Source organism: Pieris rapae, chromosome 1 (assembly GCF_905147795.1).
Source record: "Pieris rapae chromosome 1, ilPieRapa1.1, whole genome shotgun sequence".
Lineage (NCBI taxonomy): Eukaryota > Metazoa > Arthropoda > Insecta > Lepidoptera > Pieridae > Pieris > Pieris rapae.
Window position 1 is genome coordinate 4,815,072 of NC_059509.1, and position 19,502 is coordinate 4,834,573.

The 19,502-nt window shown below is 32.6% G+C and overlaps 1 protein-coding gene across 2 annotated transcripts; it reads left to right on the forward strand.

The window, feature by feature from the left end:
- The first annotated feature begins 1,809 nt into the window (after positions 1-1,809).
- LOC110994822 (integrator complex subunit 6) lies at positions 1,810-18,899 on the forward strand. 2 transcript variants are annotated; one of them, XM_022261687.2, is made up of 17 exons: positions 1,810-2,092; positions 2,185-2,262; positions 2,668-2,907; positions 3,073-3,253; positions 6,743-6,942; positions 7,955-8,134; positions 8,782-8,934; positions 9,250-9,480; positions 10,138-10,332; positions 12,132-12,341; positions 12,928-13,128; positions 13,526-13,721; positions 14,226-14,362; positions 14,932-15,031; positions 15,714-15,880; positions 16,458-16,590; positions 17,328-18,899. In XM_022261687.2, exons 1-17 carry the CDS (start codon positions 1,976-1,978, stop codon positions 17,531-17,533), a joined length of 2,925 nt encoding a protein of 974 aa, XP_022117379.2. In that variant the 5' UTR covers positions 1,810-1,975; the 3' UTR covers positions 17,534-18,899. The 2 variants fall into 2 exon arrangements, with proteins under 2 accessions (XP_022117379.2, XP_022117380.2); XM_022261688.2 differs by lacking the exon at positions 2,185-2,262.
- The last annotated feature ends 603 nt before the right edge of the window (positions 18,900-19,502 follow it).

Below are 19,502 nucleotides of genomic sequence, written 5' to 3' on the forward strand. Positions count from 1 at the left end.
ATTTTTAAGTCTCTCTCTCTTTAGTCGGCAGCTCATGTCTGAGCGGCGTGGTCAGCAACGAAGCATCTAGGGCGGACTATCTACTTCCATCGGTTTCTGTCCAGCGCTTCCCTTATGAAACTGTATAGTTTTGAAAACTTTGAGTCTTTCACTAGATCGGTCCATCTGGTTGGTCCATATACCGATGTTATAGTGGATTATGGTTGGTCAAAATCATAGTTAAGGCAAGTTAGCCAGTTAAGTTAAAAAATAATAGGTCAAAGGTAAAATTAAATGTCACGCAAAACGTTTACCTTTAGCACTGTCGTAGATACAGCAGGCAAAAAAAAGGCACGAACTACAGTTACATTTCAATTATTAGTATTTTCCCGTGTTTTTAATCTTGTTAAACTAAATTTATTTTAGTAATGAAATAATTAAAAAATATTCAAAACGTTGTTGTATTTACTATATTTAATTTATTAAAGTCAGAAACACGGAAAACTAAAAAAAATCTAAATTTAATTTTGAAACTTCCCGCGCTTATGCTTTTGTCGTGAAGTAACTTTTTTACCAACAAAAATTCCAACCAACGAGATATTGTTTTTAAAATGTTTATCAAAATTTTTAATCTGTTATACATAAAAAAAATATGAGTGCGATGAAGAATCAAAATAAAGCTAAAATAATTATAGTCATTAATAGCATCGTTCAACGAGCATGTATGTTATCGCGGTGTGGCTAACTTATGGCACTTACCTCATTAATTGAGAAATTCTTTGGCAAATGTGATAGCCTCTTAAAGGGTTCCACACAAGATATACCAAAACGTAGGTACGTAGGTACTAAAATTCGTATTTCTGTTGTTAGGAATCAAAGTACTCAAAATTTCCGTAATCCATCAATAAATTATTTTGGGTTAGATCGGTTTAATGGCATGTGCTATTAATTATTTAATAGGTTTGACTAAATATTCTAAAGTTTCAATAATGCATAAATTTATTATATACAAAATAAATTATTGAAGACATTATTCTATTACGATTATTTGACGGCAACTGAAAAACTGCAGAGAGATACTAAATTCATGAGTATAAACCAGACATACGTTTATATTACCTCAATTTTAATAGGTATACAAAATTATTAACAAATTGATTTATATAAATCTATCCTTTACACAAAAATCAGATACAAAATATTTATTTAGAAATAATAATAAATTATGTTTTATATAACCAAGAACTAATTACCTACCGAAAACTAAATATTACATTATATCAAGCGCATAAATATTTAATACAATGCTATCCAGTGAAAAATAAATAAAACAATTTTACAAATTTAAAAACTTTTAAAATTAAATACCTATTAATAACAACATACCGAAAAATAACAATGATAAAGATACACACATATATAAATCTGTATAAAAATTGTAAAAGTTCATTAATGAAATATATATATATATATATTTTCATGCCTTTCTAGCATTTATTTATATCTGAGAACAAGTCTAAGTAATTACTATTCAATACATATGCATTTTGTAATATGTCACAATATAATGTATGCTATAACATCCATAAATAATATTGTACATACTGTTAGAAACTAATATTTTTATTTTATATAGTTTATTAAAACATGACTTACTGTAAATTTTCTCGCTAAGTGAATATAATTCTTTGAGGAGTAAAGTATCATTGAACCGAAGTAGGAAATTCATATTTTATTAAGTGGCAACTCTATGACTAAAACACGACTTTAACCGAACGTCTTTCTTTTCGATCCGAGAATATCCGAACAAATGATTAGGTCACGTGGTACTTTTGGAGTCTTCGTGGCGTAGCTTGTTCAGCTGCTCGTCGAAGCGGCTGTCGGACGGTCGCCTCTTCGCGATTCTGCGTACAATGTAGCAGCCATTTTTGTTCTTAGTCTATAATAGCGTGCGCATATTTAATGTATTTAGGGAAATAGCTAGAAAATTTTCACGATGACTATAATAGTCTTTTTAATAGATACATCAGCATCTATGAACCAAAGAGCTTATTTGGGCGGACGCCCAACGTTACTTGATGTAGCCAAGGGCGCTGTGGAAACATTTGTTAAGGTACGTGCAGTGTCATCGACATCAAACGCCTAATTTTTATGATCGATTTCTTTGGCTGGAGTTTTTATGTGCTAATTGCTATTATGTTGTAGGTACGTCAACGATCTCCTGAAAGCAGAGGCGATAGGTATATGCTTCTAACTTTCGAAGAGCCACCCGCGAACATCAAGGTTAGTGTAGTAGAGTGAACACGTTTTGCTATTTATTCCGTTAAATATAAATACATTAAATCATAGTATTCAGTAAAAAAGATCTCTTTGTCAAACACTTCATTTTGTAGACCAATACATGAACATTCTTTGCTAGTGAATTAACAAAATGTACAGCACGACGTAAACAGGACGAGCGGCTGCCGTTGCTGTCTGCGCGATATCGCTCGCGACTGCGCTCCGCGCACTCTGATTGGTTGAGTCCGCATTTTAAACGAAATGGCGAATTGGGGGGAAATATGAAATCATGAACTCGTCTAGCTTCGTTTTTAATTTTAACATTTTCGAGTTATTGGATATTTACATGTTTTGCTTACAATATTATTATTATTATTGTTTTAATATGTAATAACTGTCCCATTGCAGGCTGGTTGGAAAGAGAATTTGGCTACATTTATAAATGAACTGAAGAATTTACAGTGCCTTGGTCTTACCACAATGGGTGCTGCTTTAAAGCATGCCTTTGATGTTTTAAATATTAATCGCATGCAGACTGGAATAGACACTTACGGCCAAGGAAGATGTCCTTTCTATCTTGAACCTTCAGTAATTGTTGTTATAACAGATGGAGGAAAACTATCAAGCAATGCTGGCATACAGGAAGAGGTAATTGAAAAAAGTATATATTTAATCAAATCAACTAAGAAATCTTATTGGAAAAAAATTATCAATTTGTAATGTATGGATTTTTAAGAGTTTATTGAATCTTGAATTTATAATATAATAATTATTAGAAGTACATATCCAGTATATATTTATTTTGTTTATCAGTTTAATCTGCCTATGAACTGCCCGATACCTGGTTCGGAGCTAACTCGGGAGCCATTCCGATGGGACCAAAGACTTTTCTCCCTAGTATTGAGGCTAGCAGGAACCCCAGCTGTAGAGCGAGACACTGGCCTTGTACCATCAGACTCTTCTCCGATTGATGCAATGTGTGAAGTTACTGGTGGTAAGTGGTTAAAAAAATATTTAGTTAGTTACTTTATAATTTTATAGCTTTTGAACACATTTACACATAATGAATATTATTAATAAAAATATTTCATTTCATACATATAAATATAGATAATACATTTAAAATAAAGTGAGAAATAGTTGTGCTTCATTTCCTCAAGGGACTAAACAGCCTTATATTTCCAACTTTAATAAAAGATATAATGGGTGAATTTAATGAAACTCATTCACCATATTTTTTTAAATTTTATCATTTTTTGTTGTTATTATTCCTTTAGTAAAAAAATCAAAGTTTTTTTTATATAAGCTTACAAACTGTGACTCAGTTTTAATCAAAACCTCACTACATTGAAATTTACGTTGACTTACAATGTATATAAGATTGTCCTATACAATGAATCCAGCCTTTGCAACAAAGTTGTGTTGTCAGCATTTCCTCAGAAGTTCTTTAAAAATTTATCCCTCAGACACACTCACAGGTCTTAGTTGGATAATTCTGTATACCCCGAATCCCTACATTACTTGAATATTTGTTTTCTGTCCATTATTTGCGTAGAAATCGCTTAACACTTGCGTGTTGTTCCCACGATATAATGTAAGGGCGTGTTCCTATTTCAACCTAAGTGCTTATAGAGGACAAATTTTTGTTTTTTTAATTTTTTTTATCATTTATTACTGAAGATATCACGCGGAAAAATGTGTAATAGTTGCAGCAAACTTTCTGTAAAACAAAAATCTTAGCGATTTAAAGAGTGGCAGAGAGTTTATTGCCAGTTCTTCTCGTCCGTTCTACGCAGTTCTACTTTAAATTTTTAATCGTCGTCAAATCTAGTATATTTATTAGGAGTGATGTGATAATCTGTGCACATCTGTTAGTCTCGTAGCTTAATAGGCAATTGATGGATACGTCATTTCCATTACAAGTATAAGATTAGATTACTTATACAAGAATAATTTTATTTTTGGGCATTGTAATAAGCAACCTAGAGAATTTTAAGTTATAATGACCCTACTATTTTGATGGGTCAGGCCTCAAAAATCGATACCATTATACATTAATAATAAAAATTCAATGAGCATTCAAAGTTATAAAACTATTTTGCGCGAGTTCTCGTCTAAAAAAAGTTTTGTTAATTAGTTAATGAGGCTCAAAATTATACAATACGATTGGAATTTTTGCGTTGAATACATTTATTTCACTGCAGTTGGACTTTTAATTATAAAACTATATACGCATATTTTTTTTTCGGAATTGAAGCCGATATATCCCAGGTATCTTTTGCTCATTAACAGACCATATTCTTTCAGCCGCTCTACTAGTACTTTAAGAAATAAATAAGTATCTAATCATGAACAACAAGACAAGTAAATAGAAAACTTCTATGTATGTCTTTGGTTTATGGAATTACAATTTAAGTTTACTTAACTCGGCAGCGACTAAATAGGCAAATAATAAATATCAGACCCAGGACTCGCCAGACGGAAGAACTTTTTTTTCGCTAAGACGATCCGGAGTCATTCCCGAACTCTATTAAACCATTGTCTTATTACCGCCATCTATTGTTGCGAAGCTAGTCAGTTAGCTATTAGTATTTAGGATTTCGCTGGATCGTGTGATATTTTCTGATTGTTTCCCTTTGTTTTGTGATTTGTGATCATGTCAAAAAAAACCATTAAAAAGGTTATATTTAAAGCTACTTTAATTAACCCACATCGCAATGCAAATCTTTCTCAAATAGATTAACAAGTAAACAGGGAGTGACAAGCCCTTTAGAAACCAGTTTAACACGTTTTTTGAGTTTCGCTTATTGTAAATGTTTATACTAGTGTCAATTAGTTGAAGTTATATCTGACCTTGATGATAATCTTTCTCATAAGAATGCATTTTTACGCATATCACTGCATATTTGAAGTTAACCTGCAAATTTACAAATTGTTATAGCCTTTAAACATATTACAAAAACGAGAATTTGTATATAAATTATAGATGTATAACTGTTTGGCGGACTGGAATAATATTTGGCCTTCATGGGACTCATTTATGCAAAGTTTCGTGAAGCGATGCAAGATCTATAATGATATGGTTAGATGATGTCTAATGCGTTCAGCGATTCAGGCTCATTGATGGACCAACGCGTCGTTCATTATTCAAATAACAATCGTATTTGCCATGAATCGTATTTTTGTGTACATTATTGTTTGTGATAAACTTTCTTCTGTTAAGTTTTCGAGGTGTTGATGCTTTGATTATTTTATGGACATTGCTATTGAAACATGATGACTTTTATTAAAAAAAAATATTTAAGGGAGGCGATCCCAATGACTTTCTGCATAGGGTACCTACTATCTATACTTTAGCGTTTTATGTATTACACTATTTATTAATTTAACGAGCATATAAATAAATTTAAAGAAGCGCCTCTACCTATGAAGATTGTTGTTTACATTCTACAAAGTACATGTAGAATGTTCTTAAATAGTAAAGTTTACTTTGAATGATTTGTGCATTCGGATTGCAACGGGATATATAGTAGTAGTATAGTTTGTTCCTAGTTATATATATTATAACTAGGAACAAACAAAAATAACAGTAAAAACTAATGTCTTTATTCATAATAAATTAATAAAATATCTATTAATAACGGAAAACTTAAAAACTAAAAAAATATGATTTATCAAAGCGAGAAATTTTGGTCACAATTATAAATATTATCTTGAACACTATTCTAAGCACTTTACTCTTTACGATACTTGATTAGTATTTAAAATATTACACATACGCAACACAATACATGCATATACCGTTATAGCCAGCGTTTCGTTTCGTTCAGTTTTAAAGGTCACGTTTTCTATGGAAAAAATAATATTTCTATTTAAGTCATCAATACGATTGTACTATTGTTCGTGTTAAGGATGCAGAACTCGTGCGTTCATAGAGATAGATGTCACAAATTAAATTTAAACAATGAAATTAAACGTTTTTCCCACATGAATAAAAATCTTATTCTATATGTGGGAAATATAATAGCATTAAACTGCAATAGTTTGAAGATACAAAATAGTCTTTTTATATTGTTCGCTGTACGTTTTTAAACGAAGGCCTATGCTAATGTATGCGAGCCTACATCACTGCATTTTCTCGTATATTGGGTTGTCAAATTTCATAATGTATTTTGCATTTTTATTTTCAATTTTCTGCATCCTCCTGGTTCATCGAGATTTTTTTCGTGTATAAAAAAAGTAGATTTATGATACAACAAAACTTTTGATATGTTATAGTTAATCACAAGTTACTATACTTTTGGCATAATCTAGTAAACAATGGTCAGCTATACTGATTTATTTGTTTCCCATCTATCAAACTGATAAACGCAAATTGTTACCGATGTATTTAAATTCATTGAATTATATGAATAGAATTTGATTGTCATGGGATAAACATTTCTCATAGTTCATATATTATATCGATCGATTTTTATTTCAGGTCGATCCTACTGTATCACCTCTCATCGTATGCTGATGCAATGCATCGACAGTCTCGTGCAAAAGGTGCAGAGTGGTGTGGTGATAAATTTTGAGAAGATTGGTCCTGATCCGCCGCCTATTGACGGCGGACCTAATAGAGACGGAGAAGACGAGCATCATGATGAGAAGGATGTAGAAATGGACAACGATAGGAATGGGGTGAGAAATCATTTCATTTAATTTGAATGTTTTTGTTAGTCGTTCGGTTTTTACGTATTAAAAGTATTTTTTTCTTTCCCAAATTTATTATTATTGTGACAAATGTTTTTGAATGAAAAAAAAAAAAATCACTGTTGTTACAACCTTTTGATGTGACTTGTTTGATGGACCTCGGATTTCTGTTTTGTTTCATGATCATTTGTCAATCTAATAGGTAAGTAGGTGAGGAAGACTGTGCAGGACATACGCCGTCGACTTTTTAGGTCTAAAGCAAGCCGTTTTCCTTATGATTCCTTCATTGTTCAAGCGATTGTTAATTGCACTTATTAATGTCCATTCATGGACAGCCGGGGATCAAACCTTCGACTTCATAGATAACGGTCGCACGCTAAAGCCACTAGGCCAATGCTCTTAAAAATATCAATTCTTTATATTTTTATTGAAATCAAAATTACCAGCCAAATTTTTTCAGTCTTAAGTTTCTTTATAGAAGCAACCGTTTTTATAGAATGGTATTTAAAAGTGAGGTCGTAGGAACAGAGATTTGACAAACCAGAAATAGCTTATCTTTTTTCATTATAAGCCTTATCGCAATTAATATATTGAATATACACTCGTTTAATTTACTTTTAGTTTTAAATATTCTTTCCGTGTATTACGAAAATTACGTACCATATTGATTAGTAAATGTTTTAAGCACTCGTATAAACAGCTCGCTTTCAAACAATTTTTACCTTTAGTTTACAAAAATACCAGTGGCGTGGACCGTTGATACTTAGACCCTGGATTTTTATTTATTTAATAGCCAAATAGTCTAGATTTTTATGCCTCACTCCCGCTGTTGATTTTTTCTGGTGTTGTTGTCGAAGACATCCTGTTTTCCATACACAGTTCACTCATTCAATATCTATTGGCACAGCAGTGATTCGATCACACGACCGACCGATTGCGAGCCTAACCGCTATGTACATGGCACAATTTTATACTCATAATAAAATTATTATTATTACAGAGATGGAACGGCGGTCCATATCAATCGGCTTTGACGGTAAATCAACCAGGCGCACCGCAAGCGTGGCATTCGTGTCGCCGTCTCATCTACGTACCACGAACTGTGTCACAAAAAGGGTTCGCTGTTGGGTTTTGGCCTATACCGGAGTCATTTCGACCCGATCCTAATGCGCCTACACTCGTAAGTTTAATACATAAAATTATTTTTGAACCAAATTGATTCAAACCCAGAACCTTTCCTTTAAAGTCTTTCATTATCTAATTGCTATGTTGTGGACATTATAATTTTATTGTGTTGTTGTTGTAGTAAGATTATATGAATGAAATTGTAATCTTTTACAAATATTACGCTGAGTATGAATGGATTTTAACTGGTCAGTTGTGTGACAAAATCCATTAAATAAAAATTTATTAAGGTTGTTGGGTGACACTTAATTAATGTGTGTATGAAAAACCTTAGTTTGTAAAAAATAATTAGAGACAGAAAAGAGACAGAAAGGTAATAAAAACCAATTACTCCGACTACAATTACCTGGTAACTAACACACCCCATAAAGAACTAAACCTATTGATGAATCTCGTTCCTGTCCTTACGAAATCCTGATTATATCCGTTTGTATGATTACTAATGTCGTTAAAACTAGTATTCCAGTGTGTTCTCAAAATTTATAATTATTTTCATTAATTTGTAGGAAAGTGAAGTGTAGAGTTACAGTTATTGATTTGTTTATTTTATTATATGTATATTTTGCTCTTGACTGAAGGACTTGTATTGAATTAATAAATATCAGTCACTTTTGTAACAAACTTTTAACATATGAATTACAGCCACCCCGTTCTGCACATCCAGTTGTGAAATTCACTTGTTCGAGCCAAGAGCCGATGGTGATAGATAATTTGCCCTTTGATAAGTATGAGTTGGAGCCGAGTCCACTCACACAATTTATTTTGGCCAGGAAACAGCCCACTATATGCTGGCAGGTGAGAAGTTTTCTAATGTAGACCTATTAAAGAGAATAAATTAAAAATAATATTATTATTTTAATGTTTTTTTTTGTTAAATGTCTTTATATGCTTATTTTAATGTTAGATATTTCTTCAAACTTTATAAATTAATGATATAATACATATATGTATTTATTCCAATTTAGCTTCACACACTTGTTGTATATAATTTATTAATTAAAAAAAAAATTGTAATGTATATTTCAATTGATGTTAATATATTAAGAGGTTGAAGTAGTATATCTGAATTATTCTTAAAAATATATTTTAATTATATTCTCATTATTACAGGTGTTTGTAGCGAACAGTAGCTGCAAAAATTCAGAAGTGAGCCATCCCTTTGGTTACCTTAAAGCCTCCACCAACCTCACTTGTGTGAATCTCTTCGTCTTACCATACAACTATCCAGTGTTATTACCTTTATTGGATGACTTATTTAAAGTCCACAGATGCAAGCCAACGCCTGAATGGAAAATGGCTTTCCAACAGTATTTAGATAGAATGCCTTCTTATTATGTTACAGTGAGTTTTTACTTTTTATAAAGGGTTAAGATTTGTGTGTTTGTTATGACTTAAAACTACTGAACGGATTCCAAACATTCTTTCACAATTTTTATCATTTAAATAAAGTGTAAAAAATGAATAATTAATATATTTTCCATACAGACTTATTTTGTACAAATCAGGGTTTTACTCTAGTTTAGGGTAGAGCTTACTGTATTTTTTAATAATAACATTTAAAATTCATCTTGTAAGCTTTATTTAAATAAGGCAAATTAGATCCTTTTTTTAAAGCAATGTTTATCAAAATAATCTATGGCAAAATTATGCCAGTTATTTTTAACATGATATACATGTTCCTAACATGACTTAATTATACCAAACAAGTGTAACAGCTTACATCTAAAGATAATATTGACAATATTAACTGATAGTATTGAAATTTCTTTAAAAAAATATCATGCAAGACATAAAAAAATTTTTATGTAAAATATATAAGTGTACTCAATGTAATGTATTCAATCTTAAAATAATAAATCTATAATTCCTACAACTTACTATGTTACAATATAAATGGTCGCTTTAGTGAATTCAGTGTGTGGTAATACAATAGTTTACATTTTTAAATTATGATTTGTTTTAAAGTAAACAACTTTAATATAAATAATTTAATTTCAGCCACTCCGCCGAGCTTTAACCAAAATGGGTGCGTCTGCACCTCTCGTTCAAAGTTTAATCCCTGAGACTCAAGATATCTGCCTTAGCTTCTCCGTATTGAACTATTTGAAAAGACTGAAGAACCAAGCCAAAATTGAGTTCGAGAAACTCTGTGCTGACGTCATTAATAAGGCCTCCAGTAATAATAGCCAAAAGGTGATTATAAATGTTTTTTTTCGGTAGGGCTTATTTACTTTATAGTACATACATTATATGACTTATACACCAGTAAAACATTAGGTGAAAAGTGATGTTAATATAAATTCATACTTTTTTATGCTTAAGTTTCTTGTGAAAGGGGCTTCATAAGAAACCTAAGCATAAAAATAAATCTGATACTTGAAGTATTACATAAGTAGATTTACTGCCTTATTTTGTGAGCAAAAGAAAGCAAAGCTCTTAAAAATAATAGTATGTGAACATATTAATTTTTTTGTTGGAATTTTCGAAAATCCATTTTAATTTCAAAGACTATGTGTGGGTAATCACCAAATAATAAACCCGTCCCCCCTTTTACGCAAAACGGACCAAATTTGAGTCTAGTTGGGGAAAATGAGGCCACCTACCTAGCTACCTAACCCCCCCCCCCCTCACCCTTATTGTGCGTAATACTTGAATAACTCGACTTCAAAATAGACAAAGTCAGTATCTATATACTTTCTGTAAATTTTTATCTTTATTTTTTTTGAAAGAACCTTCTACTTAAGGGTATAATAATAATTTTATAATTAATTTGATACTGAGTTAATTATTTGCAAATATTAATAAAATATTTTTTTTATTGGATTCGAACCTAGTCCTAATATAAATAAACAGCGGGTTAAACGAACCGATAAAGTAATATCTATGTCAGTTAAATAGTATGAGTAAGTAATAAAATGTTATCTGTAAAATTCCAATTTTCTTACAACATCTTATCTTTAGTTACGACATCGTAACTTACGTCTATGGAATTCCTTTAGATGAGTTTCTCATTTGTTTTAACTGATTTTGTAACTTAGGTAATCTGTATAATCAAGTATTGGTAATTACGGTATTTTAAAATGAATCCGAGTAATAGTTTTTATTATTTATGAAATAAAATCTCGGTCTTACTAGTTCTATGTAATATTTTAAAACAATCTTAGAAATGCCCATTTCAAATAGTATCTATTTTCTAAATGTTGTTTAACAGTTGTATCACCTCTTATCCGATATATTTTTAATTTAAAAAAATTATTTAATTTAAAAAAAACCTCTTATCAGATATATTTTTAATTTAAAAAAATTATTTAATTTAAAAAAAACCTCTTATCAGACCTCGATTACGCACAGTTCAAAACATTGAGGTCAATGATTTTTTCCTCCTTGAATAAATGTTTGTTTATTTATGTTCACCGAGAGGTGTGACATTACGTAATTGTATGAAACCATAAAACGGATTTAATATCTCAAACTTTGTTCCTAAGCCGTATTTGCACAGATTTGTACGTCATCCATGCGAAAGACATACCTAGTTATAACGCGAACCGCATATTAGTCTTGTTTTTACCGACTGCGTTCGGTGTATGTTATTTGGAATTCCCGGGTTCGATTACTGAAACAATTTTTTTAATGAAATGAAATTCTATAATTTTCTTTTATCATGTTCATTCATTCATTCTATAACATGACCTAAATTAATAGAAATAATAATGCCAAGTCTCTGATTATGTGTAAATTGGAAAAAAACTTGTCAAACATGCAATGTCTAAGGCCTTTTTTTAACTGTAATAGTCAATGGATTGTTTTTTTACAATTGCTATTGAATTTAAAATCTATATTGATTGATAAATTATCATCTTGATATCTTGGTAAACGGACAATTCTGGTATCTCAGCATAAATCTTAAAATACATCCCTCAGTTTGTATGTACATGCCTTAATGTACTTGAACTTGCATAGAATAGTTGTTAGTGACAGCGTTTTAATTTCAGGTAGCAGAAAGCGTCCGCGTATTACCTAGATCGCCTTTAAAGAAGGATTTAACAAGTCATCCATGTCTACAAGACAAGTTCACAGCGCTTCGTGATCAGTTGAACGAATTCGGGGGTTTTGTAGTGGGACTATCGAGAGGCCGACATAGGGCCCAAGCGCATACATATCGAAATCCATTCGATATACAGCGACGGGATTTATTGGATCAGGTATATTTTATTATAAGCGCATACATATTTTATTATTCTATATATAAGTCTATTAGGCTCAATAAATAATTTTACTTTAAAATTTAAAGACCTTTTTGACTGACTTTAAAAAAAAGGAGTAGGAATATACAGTTCGATTTAAAACCTATAAGTGGTGTATTTTTTAATGATTGGTACACGGGTAGGAGGTTCCCCTGATGTCTAGTGATACCGCCCATGGTCACTCATAAGGCTCGCGAATGCGCTGGCGGCTTTTAAGCATTTAGTTATATTTTACATGGTATAATATATATTAACTTTTTCGGAAGAGTCTTAATGTTATCACTTAATTTGCATATATATCCATACAATTTTTATAATAAATAGTGTTTTCTAATGGAATGGAAGCCTGGTTATCCATATCACAGGTTCTTACCTAGTTTGGAAACCAGTCTCCCAATACCGTCACAACTGTAATCTTATTTATTGTTGTAAATGTTATATGCGAGAAAAATAAATAAATAATAATTATTATTATATTATTATGTTAAAGATTTGTATGATACAATTATGATATAAATTTAAAGTACCTAAAATATGGTTTCAGGTGGTGCGCATGCGTGCTAACTTCCTACAGCCCTCGCTTGCGCATACACGTCTAGTAGACGAAGACAGCGTTCACTCGATGCCTGTGGCACAGATGGGCAACTACCAGGAATATCTCAAACGAATGACGCCACAACTGAGGGAAATTGAGTCCCAACCCGTCAGACAGCATATGTTTGGGAATCCGTTTAAGATTGATAAGGTGAGAAATAAGTCATAGTCATAGTCATAATATCTTTATTCATTTAGGTAAACATGTACACTTATGAACGTCAAGGAAAACAAATTAAATTAATCGTAAATTTACATTTACCACCATCACATATCTTCTCTGTACTTGTATTTACTAAGATAAAAATTTGATAGGGCAAAAATGGATATTATATAATATATGCTACATTACATTTAGATTACCTATAAAATATCCATAAAACAGACGGATATCGGCGAAAATTCTAGTATGTAACTAGTATAAAAGTAAGAAATACCTGCACAGAAATCAAATCTTTTATATCTTCTGTGTTGGAGTATTTAGATGTGGTAGTTCCATTTGTAAAAGATTCATTTTATACCTATAAAATATTTCCATTTTTTTCTAGCGTATGATGGTCGACGAAGCGGATATAGATCCTTTGGGTGCAGTGCGGGGTAGCGGCGGCAGTGGAGTGGGAGGAAAGCGGGGTGCAGAGAGCCCTCGTGCCATTCCACCCAAGAGGAAAGCGGGGCCATTGCCGCAACACATCGTGGCGAGACGACCTACCTCACCAGCGCCGCCTTCGCCTGCGCATACGCCGCGTATGTATAATAATTTGTATATTTACTTTTGTTTAAATCTAATAATATTCAATATTAGTATTTATATTAAGTTATTTCAGTGCATAAGACGGAAGCAAGGTCTGTGGCACGTATTCTAGAACATAAATCTAACTTAATCTAGTATCTAGAATTGTCAAACCAATTTTTCTATATGAAGTTTGAGGCATTTGACAACGCTCAAGACAATTAACTTGATTATGTATAATACTATGGACATTCAATTTGATTTTTAGTATTGATGCTAATTCTCATCTACTGAAATACAAGTTCTAACAAAGCGCCAAGTTTTCAGTAGTTGTTAGAAATATAATTAATTGAGTAGGAAAAAAAAATATTTATAATAAATTTCCGTCATTGAAGTACATCATTAATTTATGTAATACAACATTTGAATTGAAAAAAAAAACATTTCGATTAATAGATTTAATTAGTAATTTTACGGTAATAGTTAACACTTTTTAATAAATAAAAATTCTATTTCAGCCCTACTCTCGCCAGCGCTGTCCTTCAGCACCCCGCCTCCCTCGCCGGCAGCAGCGCCGCTGTCACCCGTCTCAAGACGACCCGCGTCTCCCCTCGCGCCCGTGCCTTCCGATTTGCCGTCTGGTAGACCGCCTGAGGTATGAAAACTGAGTCAAATAAAGTCTTATGCGCTTGCGTACTTGAAGTTCATTAGTGCACCAGTTAGAGCATACATTTTTGGGTACGTGTCATTTAGTAGCGCCCGTACTCTAGAACATTCAATAGCGACAGCGATACAGATTCCGGCGTTTCCCTATTAAAAAATTCAGCGGCGCTACAACCTGTTTAGGTCATGGCCTCAGATTTATAAATCTGTTTCATGATCATTTTTTAAATCTAATAGGCAAGTAGGTGAACAGCCTCCAGTGCCTGACACACGTCGTCGACTTTTTGGATCTAAGACATGTCGGTTTCCTCACGATGTTTTCCTTCACCGTTCGAGCTAATGTTAAATGCGCACATAGAAAGTCCATTGGCCCGGGATCGAACCTACGACCTCAGGTATGAAAGTCGCACGCTGAAGCCACTAGGTCAAGACTGCTCTGCAATTTTGCAACCTTGGGATTGCGCGGTACAATGGTATTGTGATCGAAAGTTGTAACCATGGCAACGGTGTTTGTTGAACTAAATTGTAGAGTAGAAATAACAATTTAATTGTATATTCCAGGAGCCGCCTAACGTCGAGTCTGGTGGGACGGCGAGTACTGCGTCAGCCCCCGCTGCGCCTGCCAATTTGCCGCCAGTTATCAAACCATTCCTCAACGGAGGTAATTAAAATTAACTGTTGACTGATTATTTCTTTTTATTTTTAATCAACCACAAAAGGAATTTGCTTACGACCATTACTTGTTCTGAAAGAAGTAGATACTGTCATAAGTTCGAAAAGTATTAAATGGTAAAATTCATCAGCGTCTATTATTTGTATGAAAAATGTTACTTTTGTTTAGAACTTCCGGCATTTTTGTGATACGGCATTTGAGACGTGACTGATGGCTGAAAGTATTTGAACTGTTAGGATTTCGTAAATTGTAAGAACTAGTACAATTAACTCTAAAAGTGGATTTCTCTATTAGATTCAGATCATTATTATGTATTCTAAGAATTTACATATAAATTTAATGAACTAAGCCATAGAATAAGTTTTGGCAGAGTCGCCATGTATGATGTATGTTATCATTAATTTAGGTATCAATAAAAAAGTAGTTAAAGATACGTCATTGGGTGTATTGTTTAATTAACAGTTTAACCGATACATACCGTAGTATACGGTATGTATCGGTTACCGTATACTACGGTATGTATCGGTTAAACAATGATTTCTTTTTAATAAAACATTTAGTAATTAAATTCTTGTTTCGTACGTGCGTTTATTGCGTCTACCCCTGTTAATTAGCCGAATAGGTTCGATACAATTTTATTGTGTTTTAAATATATTTTGAATTGTTTCAGATGCGTATACAACAATGGGTAGTAAGATGCCTCGATCGCCCTCTCCGCCGCACGAAGTATGCGTTGCGCCTGCGCCGCCCGACACGCAGGAGTTGCAAATTAACGCCATATTACAAGGCGTGGCAGCGGAAAATAGCTCTAATTCACGAAAGAAGAGAAAACGAAAGGTATTTATTTCTAGGTTCAGATTATACAATTAGTCGAATTAAAAAAGTTGAGTTGAGTTGAATTTGTTGTTACAGTTCAATAGTGAAATTTACAAACTATTTTAAGAGTTTAATAGGCAATTGGAGGATATTATTATATTGTCCATGTTTTGTCGTAAATCTATCACAAAATGTCTATGCCTATGTATTTAAGCTAGATTTCAATTACTGTTACTATATAATATAGTACACTCGTACTATATTATATATTTTAACACAATATTTTACCTGAAACAAGATTGTTACCTAAGATATGCATTGTATGTAACATCAGTCATCGACGCAACATAGTCAGATACTAAATGAAATAAATTTGTAAAATACATTAAAAATATTGTATGGTATAGTCTGTGCTTCGCTAAAATTCCTCTATTGAGAACACTTTTATTATAGTTTGACAGTGACTTAATATGTTTTTTATAATATGACCTATACATTTATTTATATGTATTAGAATAACCTCAGATTATAATTTGTGAGAATTTAAATCTGCAACACATTTTTAGTAGTATGATGTAAATGTTTTTTTTCTGTCCAGGAGGATGATATAGTCCACCTATCATCAGTTCTGATGCCGCCGCAGCCTTCACGGAAGGAACTCGCCGAGATAAAGAAGCACAACCTCTCTGTTCGATCGGAAGTCTATCGCGCTGTGCGTCGACCGGGCAGAGGTAATTATAAAATACTAGCAGACTCGGCCAAGCGTTGCTGTGGCTAAGGTTTTTGTTATATTACATAGTAGTAAATTAATCAAGGGAAACCGTAGGAGAACTTATGTGAAACGTTGGTACCACGACATGGACCTAAACTAAACTACCTTTAACTCAGCGCCATCTGTTAGAATTGTATCAAATAATAAACAAATGTTAATGTTATCGTAATTTTAGTAAGGATGCCTATTTTTTTTGAAAATGAAATATAGCCTATGTCACTCAGGAATGATGTAGCTTTCCAACAGTGAAAGAATTTTTCAAATCTGCCAAGTAGTTTCGGAGCCTATTCAATTCATACAAACAAATAAAAAATCAAACCTTTCCTCTTTATAATATTAGTATAGATTAACTGTAACTGTCTAAAAATATGTATATGAGTTTAAAACTATAAAAATCTGTATTTTATAAATTAGCACTAAATACACGTGGATAAGATATACAAATGACAAAGAAATTTTTTTTTTAAGGAAAACACCTTTTTACCGGTACTATACTATATAAAGCTATAAACTTATAATTATTTAACATTATATTAAATTTTTCCGATATTTCGCGTGCGGTACAGCGTGCGTTGTCGGTGACTGAAGAAAATATATGTTTTTCGTTATAGTAATTTTAATTATTATAATATTAAGTATTAAGTACACATAAAAATTGTCTTTGAACAAAAAATAACACAAAAATATTTTTTTCAGATTTTACAAAGTTGTTCGAATATTTAAAACAATTAAAAGGTAATGTTGAAGTAAAGAAAGAAGTGATTAGGGATGTTATAAGTGAATCGTTGAGGTTCAAGCGGAAAGCGCTAGCGAAACTTCTAGAAGACTTCTTGGTCGGCCTCGAGAGAAACGGAAGCAGCACATCACTCAACCTAAAGAGATTACCGAACAACCACAGCTAGTGTATAGTGCTCAAATGTATTAAAATTGTATTTGACGAAAGCGTTATAATAAAATGTAATAATGAAGTATGTTTGGTCATTTGAAGGGTCGCCTATATAGGGCTGTGATGGCTATGAACTTTTGTATCGGGTATACATTTACAGTCGGGTAAATGGGTAATGCGAGAAGTTTTTCTATAGAAAGAACCCATTTTTGGTATGGGTAATCCGATACAAACAGTACTAGGCTCTGAGTACAATGTCGTTTGTAAGGATTGAGAATAACATGGACTGAAGTATTTGTTACCATGGTTACCACCATTCTTTTTATATGGAAATATTACTATGGTAACTAACACGCTACTATAAGACTGCATTTAGTGCGATACGGATGTAATAGCTCCGCGGATTATGTGATGTCGACCAATTAGTACTCTACATTGTCATTGGTTGTTTTTACCTGTATCACACATATACGTCCGCGCAGTACTTGACAAGTACGCATCACGGACGCGTACGTATTACGGACGCGTACGTATCACGGACGCGTACGTATCACGGACGCGTACGTTCCTCGACATTGATGTACGCTCCGGGGCATGCACTAAACGCAATAATTACTATACGATAGCTTCGGATAAGACGTATATCACTAAATGCAGCGTTAATCCAGGTTTTATAAAATAGTTCAACTATTGTATACAAATGACTCGTGCTCTGGGAAGAATGGTTAATGAGTTAGTATTGTGTTCGAATGCTCCGCCTTTCTGATCTCGCCCGATCAAATATTATTTTACATGAAATTAAGCGCATTTATTTATTATACAGTATGTTGTGTCGAGTTTTGTGCTGTTTTCACTTTCAGGCATTATTTGTATTAAAGGCGCAGGAGTTGTCCACGTACTTGTTAATTATTGCATAAACTTCAAACGTTCATTGTTGCTAGTTTAAAATTTATAAAAGTTACCACACGTTGCAGAGTTTAACTTTGCGGTGTTAATAGTTAAATTTCGTTTTTAGTTGACTATCGGTAAGGCGTTAAATTTGAGGCTGGTGACATAGCAAATGGAGTTTCCTGCTAGATTGAACTGTGCGATTAATGTTTTAAAAGAAAATGAATTGAGAAATGTAAATATTTTGTATATATTAAACTCGAATTGTATAATGTGACGGGTCGGTCATGCGACCTTTAGGATGACAAGACCTCCTTGAATCTGAAATGTCGTAATATTTTATACGTTGAAGTATTGAGCTAAATAGGTATCATTCCCAGTATTTTATTATCAGATTCCAAACAGGTCCTGTTACGCTAGTGGTCATTGTGTCAATTGTAAATTGTATATAACATTTTATAAATAAATCATGAGCCTTATTGGATCTTTTAAAATGTCTTATTATTTTACGTCCACATACTAATATGTCAATGTCAATATATCGTTTTTATTCAATTTCTGACGTATACAAATCCAAACGAAAGAAAAGTCGATAAACATTGTTTTCTACTAAAATTAGTTTTAATTTAAATTATAAAAAGAACATATTCATCCTATTAAAGAATCCTTTAGTCAGCGACTTCTACATCCGGTAGATATTGCTTGTAACTTATTTACAAGTTAGTATCATTAGTAGTAGTACGGCATCTCTGGCGAGGTCTCTGTAGTCTAGACTAAATGACCAATTAATGAATATAACATATTTTGCAATTGCCCTATATCTACTGCGTACGTCTGGAAATTGCCTAGTCTCCTGGCCATGTGTCGTGTAAGTATGTATATATATATATAAGTACTAGCTACCCGCCCCGGCTTCGCACGGGTGCAATGCTGATACTAAATACACTACAGAAAATCTGTGAAAGTTGTATACAAACATGTGGGTTATCCATAAGAGATAGACATACCATCACGGACTTTTCTGTAGACCTTTTCAATGTGTACAATACTTAGTACATTATTTTGATAAAACTCGTAGGGTTCAGCCTGCGTTTGCA

Coding starts and splice junctions, on each gene's coding strand:
- LOC110994822 (XM_022261687.2), top strand. CDS start 1,976: ATGACTATAATAGTCTTTTTAATAGATACATCAGCATCTATGAACCAA. Junction 2,093..2,184: donor CTGTGGAAACATTTGTTAAG/GTACGTGCAGTG, acceptor ATTATGTTGTAG/GTACGTCAACGATCTCCTGA. Junction 3,254..6,742: donor AATGTGTGAAGTTACTGGTG/GTAAGTGGTTAA, acceptor TTTTTATTTCAG/GTCGATCCTACTGTATCACC.